This window comes from Oncorhynchus tshawytscha, linkage group LG33 (assembly GCF_018296145.1).
Source record: "Oncorhynchus tshawytscha isolate Ot180627B linkage group LG33, Otsh_v2.0, whole genome shotgun sequence".
Taxonomy (NCBI): Eukaryota; Metazoa; Chordata; class Actinopteri; order Salmoniformes; family Salmonidae; genus Oncorhynchus; species Oncorhynchus tshawytscha.
The window spans coordinates 18059038-18081627 of NC_056461.1; the positions used below are offsets into that span (position 1 = coordinate 18059038).

At 45.1% G+C, this 22590-nt stretch overlaps 1 protein-coding gene across 4 annotated transcripts in view; it reads left to right on the plus strand.

The window, feature by feature from the left end:
- The window catches only part of si:ch211-196i2.1 (collagen alpha-1(I) chain), a 149176-nt gene that overhangs the window by 63931 nt on the left and 62655 nt on the right, over positions 1-22590 (plus strand). The window contains exon 1 of one of the 4 annotated variants that reach the window (XM_024402589.2): positions 13095-14996. The exons of the other annotated variants lie outside the window; for them this stretch is intronic. Within the exon in view, the coding sequence (XP_024258357.1) occupies positions 14850-14996 (147 nt within the window). The 5' untranslated portion in view covers positions 13095-14849. Of the gene's footprint in view, positions 1-13094; positions 14997-22590 lie in introns of those variants that run through there. 4 annotated transcript variants of the gene reach the window in all.

Consider the following 22590-nt stretch of genomic DNA (forward strand, 5'->3'; position numbering starts at 1 on the left):
TTAAACCATCAATGGCACTAGATTATCGCCAGCTGATAAACCATCAATACGTGTTACATTCACCCCAGTAGAGGCTGCTAAGGGGAGGACGGCTCATAATAATGGCTGGAATGGAGCAAATGGAATGGCATCAAACAAATAGTAAACATGTCCAAAGTCAAAACTTTGGACACACCTAAAGTCATTCAAAGGTTTGTCTTTATTTGTACTAATTTCTACATTGTAGAATAATAGTGAAGACATCAAAACAATGAAAAAACACATATGGGTGTTAAAGATTTTAGATTCTTCAAAGTACCCACCCTTTGCCTTGATGACAGCTTTACACACTCTTGGCATTCTCTCAATCAGCTTCACATGGAATGCTTTTCCAACAGTCTTGAAGGAGTTCCCACATATGCTGAGCACTTGTTGGCTGCTTTTCCTTGTCTCTGCGGTCCAGCTCATACCAAACCATCTCAATTGGGTTGAGGTCGGGTGATTGTAGAGGCTAGGTCATCTGATGCAGCACTCCATCACTCTCCTTCTTGGTCAAATAGCCCTTACACAGCCTGAAGGTGTGTTGGGTCATTGTCCTGTTGAAAAACAAATGATAGTCCCACTAAGCGCAAACCAGATCGGATGGCGTATCTCTGCAGAATGCTGTGGTAGGTGAAACCATATGTGTTATTTCATAGTTTTGATGTCTTCACTATTATTCTACAATGTAGAAAATAGTAAAAATAAAGAAAAAACGTTGAATTATTAGGAATTATTACTATTAACTTTTGACCGGTAGTGTATATTAATTGATTCTTGAAGATTATAACTTTGAAATGTCTCATCAGAACCCACAACATCAACTTATTTTACTCCTTTTTTTGTAAACAATGTAATTGTAAACAAGCACTATATAGCCTCAAAACATGATTAAATCTTCTGTATGATTTTGATATCATGGATGGTCAGTTTGTCTATAAAATTGAGAGTGGCTAATTTCTTTAGCCCCATCCCTCAGCTGTTTACCGAAACAGTGGTTGGTTTAGCTTTGTTATTGTTTGAACTGCAGATTACCTGTGTAAGAATAAAACTTTCAAAAACATTTCAATTCATGCTATGCCATGTTTTGTCTCCACCCACTGCACCTGGCACTAACTGAAGTCAGCAGAACAGCGTTACCATGCCAACTACATCTACTACACTTCCTCCTCTCTTTTGCCTTTCTGCTAGAAGGAATGTTACTTCGAAGCACAGGAGGTTGGTGGCACCTTAATTGGGGAGGACGGGCTGGTAGTAATGGCTGGAGTGGAATTAGTGGAGTGGTATCAAATACACCAAACCCATGGTTTCCATGTGTTTGATGCCATTCCATCTACTCCGTTTCAGCTGTTATTATGAGCCGTCCTCCCATCAGCAGCCTCCACTGCTTCTAAGGCAGCACATATTGAAGGCTCCAGCCCTAAAACCTGAAAGAGTTCCATATGGCGCCCTATTCCCAACATAGTGCACTCCTTTTGACCAGGGCCCATAGTAGTAGTGCACTATATAGGGAATAGGGTGGTATTTGGGACACAGCCCACATTACCAGCATCTGTTTTTTCTTTGACCAAGGTCTGCCTGCCTCTCTGTTCTCTCTGCTCTTTGAAGCCGAGGCCTCTGTGGTCTGTGATTGTCGGGGCCTGTTCTGTTGTTGCTGTTCCTGGCTTTGGTGCATGTTCCATCTGGGACCTCGGCTCTATTGACAGGTGCTCCCTGAGGTGCTCCCCAGTTAATCATCAACTCCCACAATGCACCCTAAAAATATGAAACAGTCCTGGAGGTCAGGGACCTTGGGTAAAGACATCATTACTAAAGCAAGGAGTTTTAACATTAGCTGATAGTTTTGAACCTTCATAACCCTGCCTTGTCTTAACATCAGCAAACATCAGTCTGAGACTCTTGAATTGGAGTTTCCCATTGTGTCACTGTGAGTTGTTCACAACTTCACTACTGTTCTAGTCCCAAGCGGGGATGCAATCCTAATTTTTAAGTTTTGCCTGTTGTGTTTAGGATTACATGCCTCACAATTTCTGCTTGACGGTGCATGACAATGTTTATGTGTGTGTGCGTCTGCGTGTGTCTGTGTGTTGCTTGCGTGGGTGTTGTGTGTGTGGTGAGTGTCTAATACCAGCAACGTTTCGTGGCAGACAAGTTCCAGTCCAACTGGCTGGAAGCCATGTGGTTTTATAAATGGTTTAGATCTAGCTAACACTTTGTCCCTAAGGCTACATCTGTCAGAGAGAAACATGGACACATTTCTGCGGTTAAGAAATATTACACAATATAGAGGGTCGTACAACCCAACTGTGTTTTCCCCTCAAATCTCTTGGGAAGAATATTTTATAAATGATTTCTTTCAACTGTCAAGACATGAGTGGAAAAAACATCCATCATTTATTTGACACTTTCCATGACTGTGTAAAGCCACCGCTTTCATACTGTACAGTATTCTCTTTAAAGATACGTTTGGCGGCGTTTTTTCCCTTTTTTAAATTACTTTACACAGCTAGCATTTTCATGTCTTTGCATAGCCCAGTTTAGTTTGGGCTCGGCATTGAGTCGTTTGTAATTCAGGTAAGGATTTTAAGCAACAACAGAAAAAGTGTTGTGTATATACTGAACAGATCTGACTTGAACTTTAAGTTTGGTTTGTAAAAGTAGAAATCCCTCTAATTCTGTGGGGTTAGTAAAACTCTGTGTACGTTTCCTTACTCTAATCCATGTTGGTCATGCACAAATAACCAACTTACAGATGCACTGTGTGAATATTGCGCTACCACCATGGAATGCATGATGTCACTGATCAGAGTCCCTAAAATGTAAGGTCAGTTAGTTCTGCTACTGATTAAGTTGAGAAAAAATACAGTCTGGCAATCATGAGAGAGAAAGAGTGCCCTTGGGCTTGTAGACACATTATACAGTCACAGACACAGGTGTGTGAGGACCCTGGGACTAAACACCTCCTTCTGCAACTGGATCCTGGACTTCCGGACGGGCCGCCTCGAGGTGGTAAAGGTAGGCAACAACACATCTGCCACGCTGATCCTCAACATGGGGCCCCTCAGGGGTGCGTGCTTAGTCCCCTCCTGTACTCTCTGTTCACCCACGACTGCGTGGCCAAGCACGGCTTCAACACCATCATTAAGTTTGCTGACGACACAACAGTAGTAGGCCTGATCAACAACAACGATGAGACAGCCTATAGGGAGAAGGTCAGAGGAATAATGGTCTGGGGCAGTTTTTTATGGTTCGGGCGAGGCCCCTTAGTTCCAGGGAAGGGAAATCTTAACACTACAGCATACAATGGCATTCTAGACGAATCTGTGCTCCAACTTTGGGACAACAGTTTGGGGAAGGCCCTTTCCTGTTTCAGCATGACAATACAAAGCGAGGTCCATACAGAAATGGTTTGTCGAGATTGGTGTGGGAGAATCTGACTGGCCAGTGCAGAGCTTTGACCTCAACCCCATCGAACACCTATTCCCTGCAGCAATGTTGTTGAAAGCCTTCCCAGAATAGTGGAGGCTGTTATAGCAGCAAAGGGAGGACCAACTCCATATGAATGCCCATGATTTTGGAATGAGATTTTTGACGAGCAGGTGTCCACACACTTTTGGTCATATAGTGTATTTTAAATATCATCCGTAGAACGTTCTCTGAACGTTACTAAAGTTTTCTTGTGGTTTGTATGAAAAGTTTTCTCAACGTTCTCAGAACAATTTGAGGAAACCTGTAGGAAACCGTATGCTGAAGTACTGAAATTCCAACAAAATAATGTTGCTTCTTAACTTTCTCAGAACAATGCGAAAACATGACTTTAAATAGAACCATGAGGAAACCTGTAGGAAACGTTATGCTGAAGTACTGACATTCCCACAGAAGAACATTGTTTCTTAATGTTCTCTGAATTATTTGAGAACATTACCAATGTCAAACCAGTTAGAGAACGTTCCGAGAACATTACCAACATGTTTTGTTTTCCTTAAATATGCTGAGAATTATTCCAAAGCCAAACAATTATCTAACACCATTACCAAAAAGTTGTGGGAACTAAGAAACAAGCTCTAAGTGTCAGGCATATGTGTATAGGTGGCAGGGAAGTCAGGCGCAGGAGAGTCAAACGGAGTGTAAAATGGAGTCTTTTAATAATGTCATAGTAACATGCTCCATAACACTAAACAGGAAAAGAACATAAACAAATATGGGTACGAAGACCCGTCGCGCACCTATACAACAAAAACACTACACTGACAATAAACAATCTCTGACAAAGACATGAGGGGAAACAGAGGGTTAAATACACAACAGGTAATGAATGGGATTGAAAACAGGTGTGTGGGAAGACAAGACAAAACCAATGGAAAATGAAAAATGGATCAATGATGGCTAGAAGACCGGTGACGTCGAACACCGAGCACCGCCCGAACAAGGAGAGGCAACGACTTCGGCAGAAGTCGTGACAGTACGAGCCGCGCGTCGACACCGGCCTCGGGTACGACCCGGAGGGCGAGGTGCAGGGCGATCCGGATGGAGACGGTGGAATTCTGATAACATGGAAGGATCTAACACGTCCTCCACCGGAACCCAGCATCTCTCCTCCGGCCCGTACCCCTCCCAGTCCACGAGGTACTGAAGGCCCCTCGCCCGATGTCTCAAATCCAAAATGGATCGAACAAAGTACACCGGAACCCCCTCGAGGAGGAGGCGGAGGAACATCACGCACTTCAGCCTCCTGGAGCGGGCCAGCCACCATTGGCCTGAGGAGAGACACATGGAACGAGGGGTTAATACGGTAATTAGTGGGCAGTTGTAACCTATAACATACCTCGTTCACTCTCCTCAGGACTTTAAACGGCCCCACAAACCGCGGACCCAGCTTCCGGCAGAGCAGGCGGAGGGGCAGGTTTCGGGTCGAGAGCCAGACCCTGTCCCCTGGTGCGAACACTGGGGCCTCACTGCGGCGACGGTCTGCGCCAATTTTCCTGCGCCTTATGGCACGCTGAAGTTGGACGTGGGCTGCCTCCCAGGTTTCCTCAGCGTGCCGAAACCAATTGTCCACCGCAGGGGCCTCGGTCTGGCTCTGATGCCATGGAGCCAGAACCGGCTGATACCCTAATACACATTGAAAAGGAGTAAGGTTAGTGGAGGAGTGACGTAGCGAGTTCTGAGCCATCTCTGCCCAGGGCACGAACTTCGCCCACTCCCCCGGCCGATCCTGGCAATAAGACCGCAGAAACCTACCCACATCCTGGTTAACTCTCTCCACCTGCCCATTACTCTCGGGGTGAAAACCTGAGGTAAGACTAACCGAGATCCCCAGACGCTCCATGAACGCCTTCCAGACCGTTGATGTGAACTGGGGACCCCGATCAGACACTATATCCTCAGGCACCCCATAGTGCCGGAAAACGTGTGTAAATAGGGCCTCTGCAGTTTGTAAGGCCGTAGGGAGACCGGGCAAAGGGAGGAGACGACAGGACTTTGAAAACCGATCCACAACGACCAGGATCGTGGTGTAACCCTGTGAAGGTACCTCCCTTCAAGACAGCGCATCGTCCGACCTATCCCAGGATGACCAGAGGAGGGTGACGTGTGAGCCCAATAGATCAATCGGTCGCGGACAGCAGACGGAACGTACAGACGACCAGCTGGACACTCAGGGGGAGAGGGCTCTGCACGTGACGCCCGCTCAATGTCCGCGTCCAGCTCCCACATTACAGGCGCCACCAGACACGAAGCTGGGAGTATGGGAGTGGGATCCATGGATCGCTCCTCTGTGTCATACAGCCGAGACAATGCGTCTGCCTTAACGTTCTGGGAGCCTGGTCTGTAAGAAAGAGTAAACACAAAACGAGTGAAAAACATGGCCCACCTTGCCTGGCGAGGATTCAATCTCTTCGCCTGCCGGATGTACTCCAGATTGCGGTGGTCAGTCCAGATGAGAAAAGGGTGTTTAGCCCCCTCAAGCCAATGCCTCCACACCTTCAAGGCTTCTACGACAGCTCGGTTCCCCACATCATAGTTTCGCTCCGCCAGGCTGAGCTTCATTGAAAAGAAAGCACAGGGGCGAAGCTTCAGTGGCGCACCCGAACGCTGAAAGAGCACTGCTCCTATCCCAGCTTCGGATGCGTCCACCTCCACTATGAATGGCAAAGAGGGATCCGGATGAGCCAGCACAGGCACCGAGGTAAACAGAGTCTTCAGGTGCTCAAAAGCCCTGTTCGCCTCAGCCGACCACCGGTAATGGGAGCTGCCACCTGACCAAAACCCCGGATAAACCTCCGGTAGTAATTGGCAAACCCCAAAAAACGCTGCAACTCCTTTACCGTGGTTGGAGTCGGCCAATTACGCACGGCTGTAATGCGGTCGCTCTCCATCTCCACTCCTGAAGTGGAAATCCGATGCCCTAGGAAGGAGATGGATTGTTGGAAAAACAAGCATTTCTCAGCCTTGACATATAGATCATGCTCCAACAGGCGACCAAGCACCCTGCGCACCAGGGACACATGCTCGGCGCGTGTAGCAGAGTATATCAGAATATCATCTATATACACCACTACACCCTGCCCGTGCAGGTCCCTGAAGATCTCATCTACAAATGACTGGAAAACTGATGGAGCATTCATCAACCCATATGGCATGACAAGGTACTCATAATGACCTGAGGTGGTGCTAAATGCCGTCTTCCACTCATCACCCTTCCGAATATGCACCAGATTGTACGCACTCCTGAGATCCAATTTTGTGAAAAAACGTGCCCGTGCATTAACTCAATAACCGTATTAATCAGAGGTAGCGGGTAACTATATTTCACTGTGATTTTATTCAGACCTCGATAATCAATGCACGGGCGTAAACCGCCATCATTTTTTTTCACAAAAAAGAAACTCGAAGAGACGGGTGAAATGGATGGCTGAATGAACCCCTGATGCAGAGATTCAGAGACATATGTCTCCATAGCCTCCGTCTCCGCTTGCGACAGGGGATACACGTGACTCTTGGGATATGCAGCGTCTACCAGGAGATCTATCGCACAATCCCCCCGTCGATGGGGTGGTAATTGAGTCGCCTTCTTTTTACAGAAGGCGAGAGCCAAATCGGCATATTCGGGGGGAATGCGCACGGTGGAGACCTGGTCTGGACTTTCCACCGTAGTAGCACCAACGGAAACCCCTAAACACCTACCTGAGCATTCTCGCGACCACCCCGTGAGAGCCCTCTGTGGCCAAGAAACAGTGGGGTTATGGCAAGCTAACCAGGGTAGGCCTAGCACCACAGAATACGCAGGAGAATCAATAAGGAAAAGACTCATCTTCTCCTTGTGACCCAACTGCCTTATCATACACAAAGGTGCGGTTACCTCCCTGATAAACCCTGACCCTAATGGTCGACTATCTAAGGCATGAATAGGGAAAGGCATATCCACAGGAACAATAGGGATCCCTAAACTATGAGCTAGACTTTTATTAATGAAATTCCCAGCCGCACCTGAATCTACTAGCGCCTTATACTGGGAATGCAGTGAAAAATCAGGAAAAGAGACCGGGACAAACATTAGTGCAGCAGAGGGCTCTGGATGAGAATGGTGCCTACTCACCTGGGGTGATGCCAGAATGCCCTGCCTGCCTTCTCTATTCCCAGAGGAACCAACCCGGCACCGACCAGCAGTGTGCCCTCTGCGACCATGAATGGTGCTCGAGTGGGAACCCCCTCCGGTCTCCCTGCGCACCATCCCTCCCAATTCCATAGGTTCTAAGAAACATATCGTTCTCCGAATGTTATTGTCTTACACACGCAAACACTATCTTTGGGCTTACCTCTGGCCTAATATGTTATATCTAGTCTACATATCTACAAATCACTATCTCTAATATGCTACTGTACCTCTATCTCTAGTCTACATACTGTGCATACTGAGTTTAACAAACATTAGGAACACCTTCATTCCCCCCCCCCCTTTTGCCCTCAGAACAGCCTCAATTCATCAGGGCATGGAGTCTAGAAGGCCGAAAGCATTCCACAGGGATGCTGGCCCATCTTGACTCCAATGCTTCCCACAGTTGTGTCAAGTTGGCTGGATGTCCTTTGGGTGGTCGACCATTCTTGATACAGACGGGAAACTGTCGAGGGTGAAAAACCCAGCATCATTGCAGTTCTTAACACAAACAGGTGCACCTGGCACCTACTACCATACCCTGTTCAAAGGCACTTGAATCGTTTGTCTTGCCAATTCACCCTCTGAATGGCACACATACACAATATGTCTCAATTGTCTCAAGGCTTAATAATCCTTAAGGGATCATAGCTTTCGAAAAAGGGATCATAGCTTTCACCTGTTCAGTCTATGTCATGGAAAGAGCAGGTGTTCTTAGTGTTTTGTATACTCAGTGTATAAGCTATGTCTAGTCATACATTGTCTCTAGTTACAGATCACCATCTACCTGTCAGTATATGATGATTCCTATATTAATGTGCTATGAATGGGATAATGGAGACTCGTTTTTATCTGTGCATCCGTAAGATATGTATGTACTCTACTGGCCAAAACTCTGCAAAGCCAGCCAAGACCTACATTCTCCCTTGTCATACATACCAGAGATCGCTTTCCAGATTTTTTTTTTCCTCAGTCGCATTATCCTGATCCTGACGTTTGCCTCTAAATCTTACTTTCTCCCCGTAGTTCAGTAGGCGAGGGGATGAAGTTGCAAAACACAGAAAGGTTTGTGCGGCTGCCTAGCGACAAGGACCGAGCAGAGCGGGTTAGGCTTCTTATCGTTCAGACACAAGGCATCTGAATAATGTTCCAGTACCAGGCAGCAGAACAGCTTTTCAGCCAGCACTAGCAAGGTCCTGCTTTAGTAGATGGGTGACCTGTGTATCAGCGCTGCAGATCCTACCCATGTATGATGGTATATGGTGCTCTGCCAACCTGACATCAGCGCTCAGCTCAGAGATGATCAGACCTAGGTCATTCATTATGCACCAAACAGAAGAAAGTTGATTGAAACAGGGAGGGACCTACTTGGCGTTGTCCAATTAGAAACGCTTGTTTTCCTTTTGCTACGTTTTAAACGGAAATGCACGAATGAATACAACCCTAATCTGCTGAATGTGTACACTACAGTACTGTGTATCTGTTGGCTGGTCTTGTTCTCCTTTGGCTGTTCTTTGCCTCTGATGGGATGATTAAGTGGGTGTCACTGCTACCGATTTGCTTTACGACTGCTGAGGCAGAGAAAGCGGTAAATAATTGGAGGTAGTGATGAAGCCTATTATATAATTAGAGTCATTATCTGTTACCTCTCCATTCTACCTACCCTGCTGAAAGATCAGCCAGATCCACCACAAATACCCCCCCCCCACACACACACACGCACATATCTCACCCTTATATATACTCACCTGCCTGATCATAAGTGACTTTTGGCATTTTCGATGTTTGTTTGATAGGTGTGGCATATATACATAGTATACATTAAGGCAATCCATCATCAAATCAAATCAAATTGATTTATATAGCCCTTCTTTCATCAGCTGATATCTCAAAGTGCGGTACAGAAACCCAGCCTAAAATCCCAAACAGCAAGCAATGCAGGTATAGAAGCTCGGTGCCTAGGAAAACTCCCTAGAAAGGCCAAAACCTAGGAAGAAACCTAGAGAGGAACCAGGCTATGAGGGGTGGCCAGTCCGCTTCTGGCTGTGCCGGGTGGAGATTATAACAGAACATGGCCAAGATGTTCAAATGTTCATAAATGACCAGCATGGTCAAATAATAATAATCACAGTAGTTGTCGAGGGTACAGCAAGTCAGCACCTCAGGAGTAAATGTCAGTTGGCTTTTCATAGCCGATCATTAAGAGTATCTCTACCGCTCCAGCTGTCTCTAGAGAGTTGAAAACAGTAGGTCTGGGGCAGGTAGCACGTCCGGTGAACAGGTCAGGGTTCCATAGCCGCAGGCAGAACAGTTGAAACTGGAGCAGCAGCACAGCCAGGTGGACTGGGGACAGCAAGGAGTCATCATGCCAGGTAGTCCTGAGGCATGGTCCTAGAGAGAGAGAAAGAAAGAAAGAGAGATAGAGAGAATTAGAGAGAGTATACTTAAATTCACACAGGACACCGGATAAGACAGGAGAAGTACTCCAGATATAAAAGACTGACCCTAGCCCCCCGACACATAAACTACTGCAGCATAAATACTGGAGGCTGAGACAGGAGGGGTCAGAAGACACTGTGGCCCCATCCAATGATACCCCAGGGCAGGGCCAAACAGGCAGGATATAACCCCACCCACTTTGCCAAAGCACAGCCCCCACACCACTAGAGGGATATCTTCAACCACCAACTTACCATCCTGAGACAAGCCACAAAGATCTCCGCCACGGCACAACCCAAGGGGGGCGCCAACCCAGACAGGAAGATCACGTCAGTGACTCAACCCACTCAAGTGACGTACTCCTCCTAGGGACGGTTTGGAATAGCACCAGTAAGTCAGTGACTCAGCCCCTGTAATAGGGTTAGAGGCAGAGAATCCTAGTGGAGAGAGGGGAACCGGCCAGGCAGAGACAGCAAGGGCGGTTTGTTGCTCCAGACCCTTTCCGTTCACCTTCACACTCCTGGGCCAGACTACACTCTGTATGTGATATGATCCACTGAAGAGATGAGTCTTCAGTAAAGACTTAAAGGTTGAGACCAAGTCTGCGTCTCTCACATGGGTAGGCAGACCATTCCATAAAAATGGAGTTCTATAGGAGAAAGCCCTGCCTCCAGCTTTTTGCTTAGAAATTCTAGGGACAATTAGGAGGCCTGCGTCTTGTGACCGTAGCGTACGTGTAGGTACGTATGTACGGCAGGACCAAATCGGAAAGATAGGTAGGAGCAAGCCCATGAAATGCTTTGTAGGTTAGCAGTAAAACCTTGAAATCAGCCCTTGCCTTAACAGGAAGCCAGTGTAGGGAGGCTAGCACTGGAGTAATATGATCAAATTTTTGGTTCTAGTCAGGATTCTAGCAGCCGTATTTAGCACTAACTGAAGGTTAGTGGTTAGAGAGGGTAACACAGAACGGAAGTGAATCTCAGTGTATTTTATCTCTGATGCCCCATAGAACCCCTGATAGATGACACAGCAGCCAGGGCAAGTCGGAGCAAACCTCCATCCAACATCAAGCGCTCTCATATAAAGGAGGGAAGGAACACATATTTGACTCTCAATTCATACAAGAACTTAAAACAGCCCTCCATCCAGGTTGAGTTTGCTAGGATACGTAGGGGGCTGGAGATCATGACTGCGTCCTAAATGATACACTGGTCCCTATATGGGTTTGATCAGGGCCCATATAGGGAATAGGTTGTCATTAGGGACATACCCATCTCTCCTTTGGGCAACATGAGATTAAGAGGTTGAAGAGGAAAGCCAAAGGGCACTCACCCCCACTCTAAAACCACTCTAGTAAATAAAACACTGCAAGAGGGGAAACTATATTACTTTTTGTTTTCTGTAAAACGGCTTTAGACTTTTGCCCTGTGTATTTCCTCAACAGGATGGTTCTGTGTACCGTCAACTTTTGATTTAATGCTACAGCCAAAGGGTTTGGGATTAAAGTATTTACCCGTGTGATAAACAATAGTCTGAATGCTTCTAGACTGGCTCCAATCTGTAGTGGGGTGATTACAGCAGACAGAGGGCGTTCATATCATGGAGGAGGAAGTAGGGCAAGGGGTGGGGGTGAAGATGGAGGAGCAGGGGAGATGGAGACGGAGGAGAGGAGACAAGGTGGTAGTGCAAGGGGAGGAGGTGGAGAATGCAGAGAGAAAAGGAAGGAGGATGAGACAGCCTTGCCTTGTTTCTATCTCTTTGTCCCTCAGCAGTGATAGCCTGTCGTCAGTGGCCTGAGCCACCCAGCACTTATAATTATGCTCTCGGACACTGTAATTTAGATGACGAGAGATAGGCACCGAGGATAAATCACATACATTAAATGCAAAGCGATGCAGATATGTCAACTAGCGCCACGTCAATGCCTTAACCTTTATTTCCCTTGTCCCTCTCTTTCCACCTCTCTCACCCATCCATACCTGTGTCATGGAGTCCCGAAGGTAGATTGAGGGGGTTTGTAGGATAGCCATAGGTCCTCTTAGACCAGTGTTCTTTTTTATTGATGCTTCATTCAGACTGAGTAGAAATTGAACAGGGATACAGATGAGGAGTTAGAAGGGTCAAGTGGTCTTCCGGCAGGGTGGCACATGTGTTGAGAGCGGGGACTGTTACCACTCAGCCATAGCTCTGCACCAGACAAGTATTTTATGTGGAACACTATCCTATTGAAGACAGTAGAGTTCTCTGGAAGCTATTAGCTTGGTTGGATGGGAGGAAACCACCCCCTGCACAGTCTCAGATAATCCCCAGGAGGGTCTGTCACCCCAACTCAAACTCCCCCTCTAAATCAAACTCATGCTATAAAATGGCTTATTGTTGCATTAGTGTGGTTCCCATAGGCATTAAGTAATTATTTCTGTGTTAGGGAACGTCCTCGCTATGTTACGGCCTATGATTCAATGTGCTGTAGTTTTCCTGCCTCCAGATCATGTAATCCATGTGGGTTCTGTGGCTTCCCTTGTTCTCAAACTCCCATCCATGCCACTGGGGTCGACCAGAACTGTGCACTTCTGGAAACAGTGGGGATTTTTTATATTTTTTTTAACCTTTATTTAACTAGGCAAGTCAGTTAAGAACTAATTCTTATTTTCAATGACAGCCTAGGAACAGTGGGTTAACTGCCTGTTCAGGAGCAGAATGACAGATTTGTACCTTGTCAGCTCAGGGGTTTGAACTTGCAACCTTCCAGTTACTAGTCCGACGCTCTAACCACTAGACTACCCTGCCACCCCTGCTGGGCCTCCTCATCTTCTTCCCCTCAGCTGTGGCTTGCAGTCTGTCAAGGGATTCACTAAAGTGGAGACATTTGGTTGTCCATAAATCAGCTTTTTCTATTGTTGTGCCAATGGATGTCCATAATCACATGTTTACTTTTACCCTCAATCTAACTTGGTTAGGCCTTGAGTGAGTTGTGTTGTAGACAGAGTCTTCATTCAGAGTTTAGAACACCAATATATGTGGCGTGTAAATCGTTGGTTGAGTTTGGGTGTTTGTGTCCCTCATCGAGCAAACATCAACACCCGCACACAGAGACATGCAAGCATAAACATACACATGCTCACATGCAAGCACACACACACACATACACACATACACACCCTTGGAGACACCTGTTTACATAGGTTGTCTGAGGGGGAAGTTGGGCATGATCAGAATCTGTAAAGCAAGTAGGCAGGTCTAAGGTATGTGCTATAATATGAGTGTGTGGGTGGGTCATAAACTGGATGTAGGATTAAAGATAAACATTGTCCTGTGTAAGATGTGTGTCAGTGTGTATCCGGAAAGTGTGTGGGACTGTGTGTGTGTATGATTTGTGTTGGACCAGCCTCTCCTCCTCCTCAATGAGTGTGTGACTGTGTGAAACCACTAGGAGAAGCGAGACCCATGTTTCCTGCAGTCATGCACTACAATGTTGGATGGCATTTGGTTCTTGGGTGCCTTCTACTTGAACTACTTGGACCCTGTGTGGGGGGAAAAAGGATACCAAAGACAAAGAGGGAGAAGGTAGGGCCTCATCTACAAACAGATGTTTATATTGGGTTTATGTGGAGTGATTATGCTGCATTGATGTATAGTATGCATTCATGTAGTGCCCTTTTGTAGGTTCTCAATATGGCAAGCCTACAGGGCCGTAGATTTGTATGTCCTAGATAGGATATGTTCAGTAACATTGAGATGTGAGGGAACATTTACATACTATAAACATTAGGCTACAGGGCCATAGATGTTTATTTCCTAGATAGGGCGTGTTCAGTAACATTGGGATGGGAGAGAACATTTACGTACTATAAACATTAGGCTACAGGCCCATAGATGTTTATTTCCTAGATAGGGCATGTTCAGTAACATTGGGATGTGAGGGAAACATACACATACAGTATTGAACACAATAGCATCACTGTTAAAGAGGGCTTGATCATGTTTTAATTGAGTTCAGTTTCATGTTAATTACTGTGCAACGGTTTGGCTTGATAATAGGTTGTGTTTAAGTGTGTGTTTAATGTTTGTGTGTGTGTGTGATTAACACACTTACTCATTTTCTCTTGAATGCTGCTTGTGGTTTTGAAGTTTCAGATCTAAGATGTTCACAGGGTTTTTTGTTGTTTAGCTCAGAAAACCATCATCAGTGAGCTGTATTAACCTAAAGTACCCCTTTGGTTGAGATAAAGTTCACCATTACAACACTGTGTACTGGGGAGATTAGTTCATCCTTGGCAGGTTCCATTTCATTGCACTATGCACTGGAACATGCATGTTTGGCTTTAGGGAAGGTTGTGCAGCTGTTTTACCAATGAAATATCAATGTTCACCCTCACATGCATACACTCTCAGACACACACACACACTCAAACACACACACACACACACACACACACACACACACACACACACACACACACTTGGAGACACCTGTTTACATAGATTGCCTGAGGGAGAAATTGGGCAGGATCAGAATCTGTAAAGCAAGTAGGCAGGTCTAAGGTATGTGCTATAATATGAGTGTGTGGGTGGGTCATACACTGGATGTAGGATTAAAGATAAACATTGTCCTGTGTAAGATGTGTGTCAGTGTGTTGGTGTGTACAGTACCTAGAAAGTGCGTGGGACTGTGGGCGTGTCTGCATTGTGTTAGACTAGTGTCCTCCTCAGTGGGTGTGTGTGTGTGACTGGGGGTATTATGAAACCACTAGGAGCAGAGAGACCCATGTTTCCTGCAGTCATGCACTACCATGTTGGATGGCACTTGGTTCTTGGGTGCCTGCTACTTGAACTACTTGGACCCTGTGTGGGGGGGGAAAGGATACCAAAGACAAAGAGGAAGACGGTAGGGCCTCATCTACAAACAGATGTTTCTATTGGGTTTATGTGGAGTGATTATGCTCCATTGATGTATAGTATGCATTCATGTAGTGCCCTTTTGTAGGTCCTCAGTATGGCAAGACTACAGGGCCGTAGATGTGTATTTCCTAGATAGGATATGTTCAGTAACATTTGGATGTGAGAGAACATTTACATACTATAAACATTAGGCTACAGGGCTATAGATGTTTATTTCCTAGATAGGGCATGTTCAGTAACATTGGGATGTGAGGGAAACGTACACATACAGTATTGAACACAATAGCATCACTGTTAAAGAGGGCTTGATCATGTTTTAATTGAGTTCAGTTTCATGTTAATTACTGTGCAACAGTTTGGCTTGATAATAGGTTGTGTTTAAGTGTGTGTTTAATGTTTGTGTGTGTGTGTGTGTGATTAACACACTTACTCATTTTCTCTTGAATGCTGCTTGTGGTTTTGAAGTTTCAGATCTAAGATGTTCACAGGGTGTTTTGTTGTTTAGCTCAGAAAACCATCATCAGTGAGCTGTATTAACCTAAAGTACCCCTTTGGTTGAGATAAAGTTCACCATTACAACACTGAGTACTGGGGAGATTAGTCCATCCTTGGCAGGTTCCGTTTCATTGCACTATGCACTGGAACATGCATGTTTGGCTTTAGGGAAGGTTGTGCAGCTGTTTTACCAATGAAAATATCAATGTTCACCCTCACATGCATACAAACACACACACTTTGAGACATGTTTACATTGCTTTCCTGAGGTGAAAGTTGGGCAGTAAAGCAAGTAGAGCAGGGCTAAGGTATGGGTCATAAACTGGATGTAGGGTTAAAGCTATACACTGAGTATTCCAAACATTAGGAACACCTTCCTAATAGTTTATTTTTAATTGTTGGACCTTAATTTAACTAATAGTGAGTATAGTAGGGAGTTGTATCTAGGGTTGTGGGGGTCATGACATTTTGTAAGCCAATGATTGTCAGTCAAATAACTGCCAATCTCACAGTAATTGAATGTTAATTAACATAAACACATTTAGCATCTCCTGGCTTCCACGCACTTGTAGCTTACAAGCCACTGATGCAGAACAATGGAACAACTACATTTTTAAAAAGTCTAATAAATCCATGTAACATAGCCTACACCATCACAATAAATCCATTATTTATTTTAGACAGGTATAAAGAAACATTATATGAAGAAAATGTACTCTATTTCAGAAGAACAGAATAGCATACTCTGAGTTGTCCTTATGTCAGGCCCTGATCTGGCTATGCCAAATGGCTGTGGGCTACACTAGTTCATTTAGCAGACAAGATTTGCTTAGAAATCCATGGCATTCTTTTACATATTTTAAACACAATTGAACATAGCTGAGTAAAATAGAAAGGATATTTTCTCCAAAGGATTTGAGGGAGTGCTCACATATGCGACTATTCTGCAATGAACAAAGAAACAGGTCCTCCTATATGCTTAATTTAGAGTCTTTGTGCAACTTTAGTTGTGATACAAATGTTGGGCTATATGTTTTGTTTTTTAATACATTGTAAGGCTGCATAATGCAACTCTCATGATGATTTGAAAAAAGTTGCTTGAAAGCATGAACTCTGCTTTGTTTTTTTTGCGCAGGCTGTACACATTTCATCAGTCTCTCATTCACAATTTGACAAGCACTTGATAATGCTCGAATTTCCCGGCGACATCCCCTTTGTTGTGGCCGTAATGCCCCTTATAAAAATCCATGCCCTCTGCAGCCAGTGGCCGTTGTGCCCTAATAATAATTCCAATGAGCATGTAAAAGAAAAAGGATGAGTCATTTGTTGTATTGTAACATGCAGTCCAGACACATGTATTCTATGTTGTCAACATCCTCTCAAAGTGATGGGTCATATGTAAAGTGTTATTTGTTATGGCTTAGCGCCGTGCCTGGGTGTTAGCACCGTGCCTGGGTGTTAGCGCCGTGCCTGGGTGTTTTGCGCCTTGCCTGGGTGTTTTGCACCGTGCCTGGGTGTTTTGCGCCGTGCCTGGCTGTTTGCTCCATATCAATCAAATTTCTATCAAATTGATTTCAATGAAATGTATTTATAAAGCCCTTCTTACATCAGCTGATGTCACAAAGTGCTGCACAGAAACCCAGCCTAAAACCCCAAACAGCAAGAAATGCAGGTGTAGAAGCACGGTGGCTAGGAAAAATTCCCTAGAAAGGCCAGAACCTAGGAAGAAACCTAGAGAGGAACCAGGCTATGGGGGTTGGGCAGTCCTCTTCTGGCTGTGCCGGGTGGAGATTAGAACAGAACATGGCCAAGATTTGACCAGCAGGGTCAAATAATAATAATCACAGTGGTTGTTGAGGGTGCAACAGCTTAGCACCTCAGGAGTATATGTCAGTTGGGTTTTCATAGCCGATCATTTGGAGTATCTCTACCGCTCCTACTGTCTCTAGAGAGATGAAAACAGCAGGTCTGGGACAGGTAGCACGTCCGGTGAACAGGTCAGGGTTCCATAGCCCCAGGCAGAACAGTTGGAGCAGCAGCACGACCGGGCCCAGCAAGGAGTCCGGCCAGGTAGTCCTGAGGCATGGTCCTAGGGCCCTTCCAAGATAATAAATAATTAGGGGGACACCAGATAAGACAGGGGAAATACTCTAGATATAACAGACCCGCGCCCCTGACACATAAACTAGGGCAAAAATACTGGAGACTGAGACAGGAAGATCCCCGTCCGACGTCCCGAGTGACTCAGGGCACCCACAGGAAGATCACGTCAGTGACTCAACCCACTCAAGTGACGCACCCCTCCTAGGGACGACATGGAAGAGCACCAGCAAGCCAGTGACTCAGCCCTAGTAACAGGGTTTGAGGCAGATAATCCCAGTGGAGAGAGGGGAATCGGCCAGGCAGAGACAGCAAGGGCGGTCCGTTGCTCCAGAGCCTTTCCGTTCACCTTTACACTATCTGGCTGTTAGTGCCATGCCTGGGTGTTAGTGCCATGCCTGGCTGTTAGTGCCATGCCTGGCTGCCTGAGCCTACAACCATACAAATATGCGATGTACAGTACATAATGCCCTGTCAATCACCTATACATTTGGCCCTCATATACAGCACCAGTCAAACGTTTGGACACATTTTACTATTTTCTACATTGTAGAATAATAGTGAAGACATCAAACTATGAAATAACACATATGGAATCATGTAGTAACCACAAAAGTGTTAAACAAATCAAAATATATTTTATATTTGAGATTGTTCAAAGTAGCCACCCTTTGCCTTGATGACAGCTTTGCACACTTGGTATTCTCTCAACTAGCTTCATGAAGTAGTCACCTGCAATGCATTTCAATGAACAGGTGTGCCTTGTTAAAAGTTCATGTCATGTTGGTATGAATGATTCGGGAGACATACGCAGGAATGCGTAATAGTGTTTTTTATTACATCCAAATTACGGTGTGCCGTGTATAGGCAAGGGGACGAAGTCCAAACAAACACTATACAAAACACAGGGTAGAAACCCAAAACAAAAGAGCGAGGAGTACCTCGAAGAAATAACACACACGCACAATGATTAATGATCTGCACAATCCACAATGACACGAAAGCCAAAACACACAGCACAAGTACTCACACGCACCAATGGACATTGTAACAATAATTGACAGCCCAATGGAAACCAAAGGGCACACTTATACAAATACTAATCAGTGGGAATAGGGGACAGGTGTGCATAATGAAAGTTCCGGAGGGATCCGTGACAGTTAATTTGTGGAATTTCTTTCCTTAATACGTTTGAGCCAATCAGTTGTATTGTGATAAGTTAGGGTTGGTATAGAGAAGAAAGCCCTATTTGGTAAAAAACTGAGTCCATATTATTGCAAGAACAGCTCAAATAAGCATAGAGAAATGACAGTCAATCATTACTTTAAGACATGAGAGTCAGTCTATCTGTAAAATTTTAAGAAATGGCTCTCATGATGACCACAACAGGAAAGGAAGACCCAAACTTTTGACTGGTACTGTATGTATAATTTGCTTCAAAACACACCAGGAAAATTTATATTAAAAACAAACAGAACTTCTCTCATGAGGTCACTTCATGCAAACGCAGCTTTCTGCACTTACTGTAGATATTCTTGAACATGAACTCTCCCCTTATTCCTCCTTTTGTGCTGAGTTCACATTTCCTTATTGTGTCTCAGCACGCTGGTTGAAAACATTACTGTTGATGACACATAGAGTGCCTGTTTGAGCCTGTTGCGCCGGAGGTCACTTTGTTAAAGAGGGCAAATAAAGACTCTTGTCTTGGCACTAGAGATATAAAGAGATTTGCATATTGTGATTCCCAAAGCATTAATCATGATGCGATTTGCTTATGGAAGCTCTTGATATGGTGATAGATGCGCCATAAGGAGGTATTGATAACGTCACTTAGTTGGAGATTGCCAAGACATTGCTGGACCATACTGGAAAGCATAATTTTGCTGACTGCCCCCTAGTGATTTGACATAGTAGTGCCACAGCAGCTCAGTGCCCCTGGCTCCTGTCTGACTGGGCAGTGTGTGTGTGCATGCGTGCGTGCGTTCATGTGTAATGGTACCCCCGTTTAGCAAAGCCTCTCAGGCCGTGGGTCAGAGGGATATCAGGCACTGTAGGGTAGATAAGCTGGAGGGCCGGCAGGTGGCCGGGGGCAGATCCCATGTCGGCTTATCGAGAGGCCTGACTTGCAGGCTGTGGGCCAGGCAGAGGGAGAAAGGACCTTTGTTTCCAGAGGTGGAGCACCCCTACCAGCTCCTCACTGGCCGGGCCCCTCATAGCCCCCCTCTGTTCCCCCCTGCCCTGTCACCCGAGAGCCCTTGAGTTTGGATCTCTGAAGCTCAGTGTCATATGAGCTTTGATGAGAGACAGTACATGTACCTTGTGGTGCCAAGCTTTGCACCATCCTCATTGATGGGGCCACAATGGAGAGGGTCAAGAGCTTCAAGTTCTTCGATGTCCACATCACTGATGATTTTTGTTCTTCCTACAGATCTACACATCCATAGAAAGTTATAAAACATTTTACAAATGATACAAAATATAAATAAAAAACAGAAATATTGTAATTGAATATGTCTCCGCCCCCCAGAGTTAATACTTGGTAGAAGCACCTTTGGCAGCCCTTACAGCGGTGAGTTATTTTCATTCAGATTCTAGCGACTTTGCACAACTCTTGGTGCAACATATATCCGTTTTTGTCAAAATTGCTCAAGCTCATTAAATTTGGTTGCGGATCATTGATGGACAGTGATATTTAAACCTTCTCTCTGATTTTTTAAGCAGATTCATCACATCCAGCCGTGATTGGGAGTCCCATAGGGCAGCGTACAATTGGCCCAGCGTCGTCCGGGTTTGGCCAGGGTAGGCCGTGATTGTAAATAAGAATTTGGTCTTAACTGACGTGCCTAGTTAAATAAAGGTTAAATGAAAAAATATTTTTTTAAAAGTCCGGACTGGAGAAACACTCAACACCTCTTGGAAAACCATTCTGGTGTGTCTTTTGCATAACATTTTGTGGTGTCAGCAGCATGTTATGGGTATGCTTATCATCGGCAAGGACTAGGGAGTTTGTCAGGATCAAAATACATTTGAAAGGAGTAAAGCTCAGGTACAACGTTAGAGGAAACCCCGCCTCAGTCTGCTGAAAACCTAAGCCTGGGATAGAGTTTTATTTTTCAGCGAGACAATTACACACATTTTAATGCCAAAGACACACCAGGTGTTGAGTATTCCTGAAGTTTCAGTCCTGACTTAAATTTGCTTGAAAAGCAGAGACAACATTTGAATATTGCTGTCCATCAACGATTCTGAACCAAATTTAATGAGCTTGAGCAATTTTGACAAAAACAATGGATATATACTGAGTGTACAAAACATTTAGGACACCTTCATAATATTGAGTTGCGAGCCCCCCCCTTTTGTAATTTAATCATTTTTTAAGTGTAAATTTAAGGCAGAAATGTTTCAAGGGGCTGTAGACTTTCTATAGGCAGTGTATAACTAGGCATAAAGTGACTAGGCAACAAAATAGATAATAAACAGTAGCAGCATCGTATGTGATGAGTCAAAAAGGGTCAATGCAGATAGTCCGGGTAACTATTTGGTGAACTATTTAACTAACTCTTTAGCAGTCCTATGGCTTAGGGGTAGAAGCTGTTCAGCAATCGTGTTGGTTCCAGGCTTGGTGCATCGGTACTGCTTGCCATGCGGTAGCAGAGAGAGTCTATGACTTGGGTGGCTAGAGTCTTAGGCAATTTTTAGGGCCTTCCTTTGACACCGCCTGGTATCGAGCTCCTGAATGTCAGGGAGCTTGGTGATGTACTGGGCCGTAAACACTACCCTCTGTAGCGCCTTGTGTTCGGAGTTATATTCGTTAAATTGTAACACTATAAACAACATTTTCCCGTGGTGCCCCGACTTCCTAGTTAATTACTATTCCTTTATTTGTTTAATCACATAATAATTACACATAGAGAATTAATTTGATATTATAAGTCTTCACATTTAATGACAGCAAACACTACAACAATCCACTCAATGGTGCAGCTGTATAACTGTTTGAGGGGAAGAGGCGTTGTCGTGCCCTCTTCACGAATTTGTTGGTGTGTGTGGACCATGATAGATACTTACTCATGTGGACCCCGAGGAATTTGAAGCACTTAACCCGCTCCACAACAGCCCCGTTGATGTCCGTTTCCCGTAGTACATGATCAGCTCCTTTGTCTTGCTGACATTGAGGGAGAGGTTGTTGTCTTGGTACCACACTGTCTCTGACCTCCTCCTTATAGGCTGTCTCATCGTTGTCTTGTGATCAGGCCTACCACTGTCATGTCGTCAGCAAACTTAATGATAATGTTGCAATCGTGCGTAGCCACAGTCGTGGATGAACAGGAGGGTACTAAGCACACACCCCTGAGGGGCCCCCGTGTTGAAGGTCAGAGTGACAGATGTGTTGTTGCCTATCCTCACCACCTGGGGCAGCCCATCATGAAGTCCAGGATCCAGTTGTAGAGGGATGTGTTCAGTCCCACGGTCCTTAGCTTAGCGATGAGCTTGGAGGGCACTATGGTGTTGAACACTAAGCTGTAGTCAATAAACAGCATTCTAGCATATGTGTTCCTCTTGTACAAGTTGGAGAGGGCAGTGTGGAGTACAATAGAGACTGCATCATCTGTGGATGTGTTGGGGCGGTATGCAAATTGGAGTGGGCCCAGGGAATCTTGGTTAATGGTGTTGATGTGAGCCATGACCAGTCTTTCAAAGCGTTTCATGGCTTCAGATGTGAGTGCTAGATAGGTTACCATGGCGTTCTTGGACACAGGGACAATGGTGGTCTGCTTTAAACATGTAGGTATTACAGACTGGATCAGGGAGAGGTTGTAAGTGTCAGTGAAGACACTTGCCATTTCCCATTACATACACACACTCATTACTGACGCCACACACCTACACCCATACGTACACACCCCACTTAGACCTACGCTGCCACTAAAATGATTTTTGATTCAATTTATTACTACCATTACACTGATATTCATTGATCATTG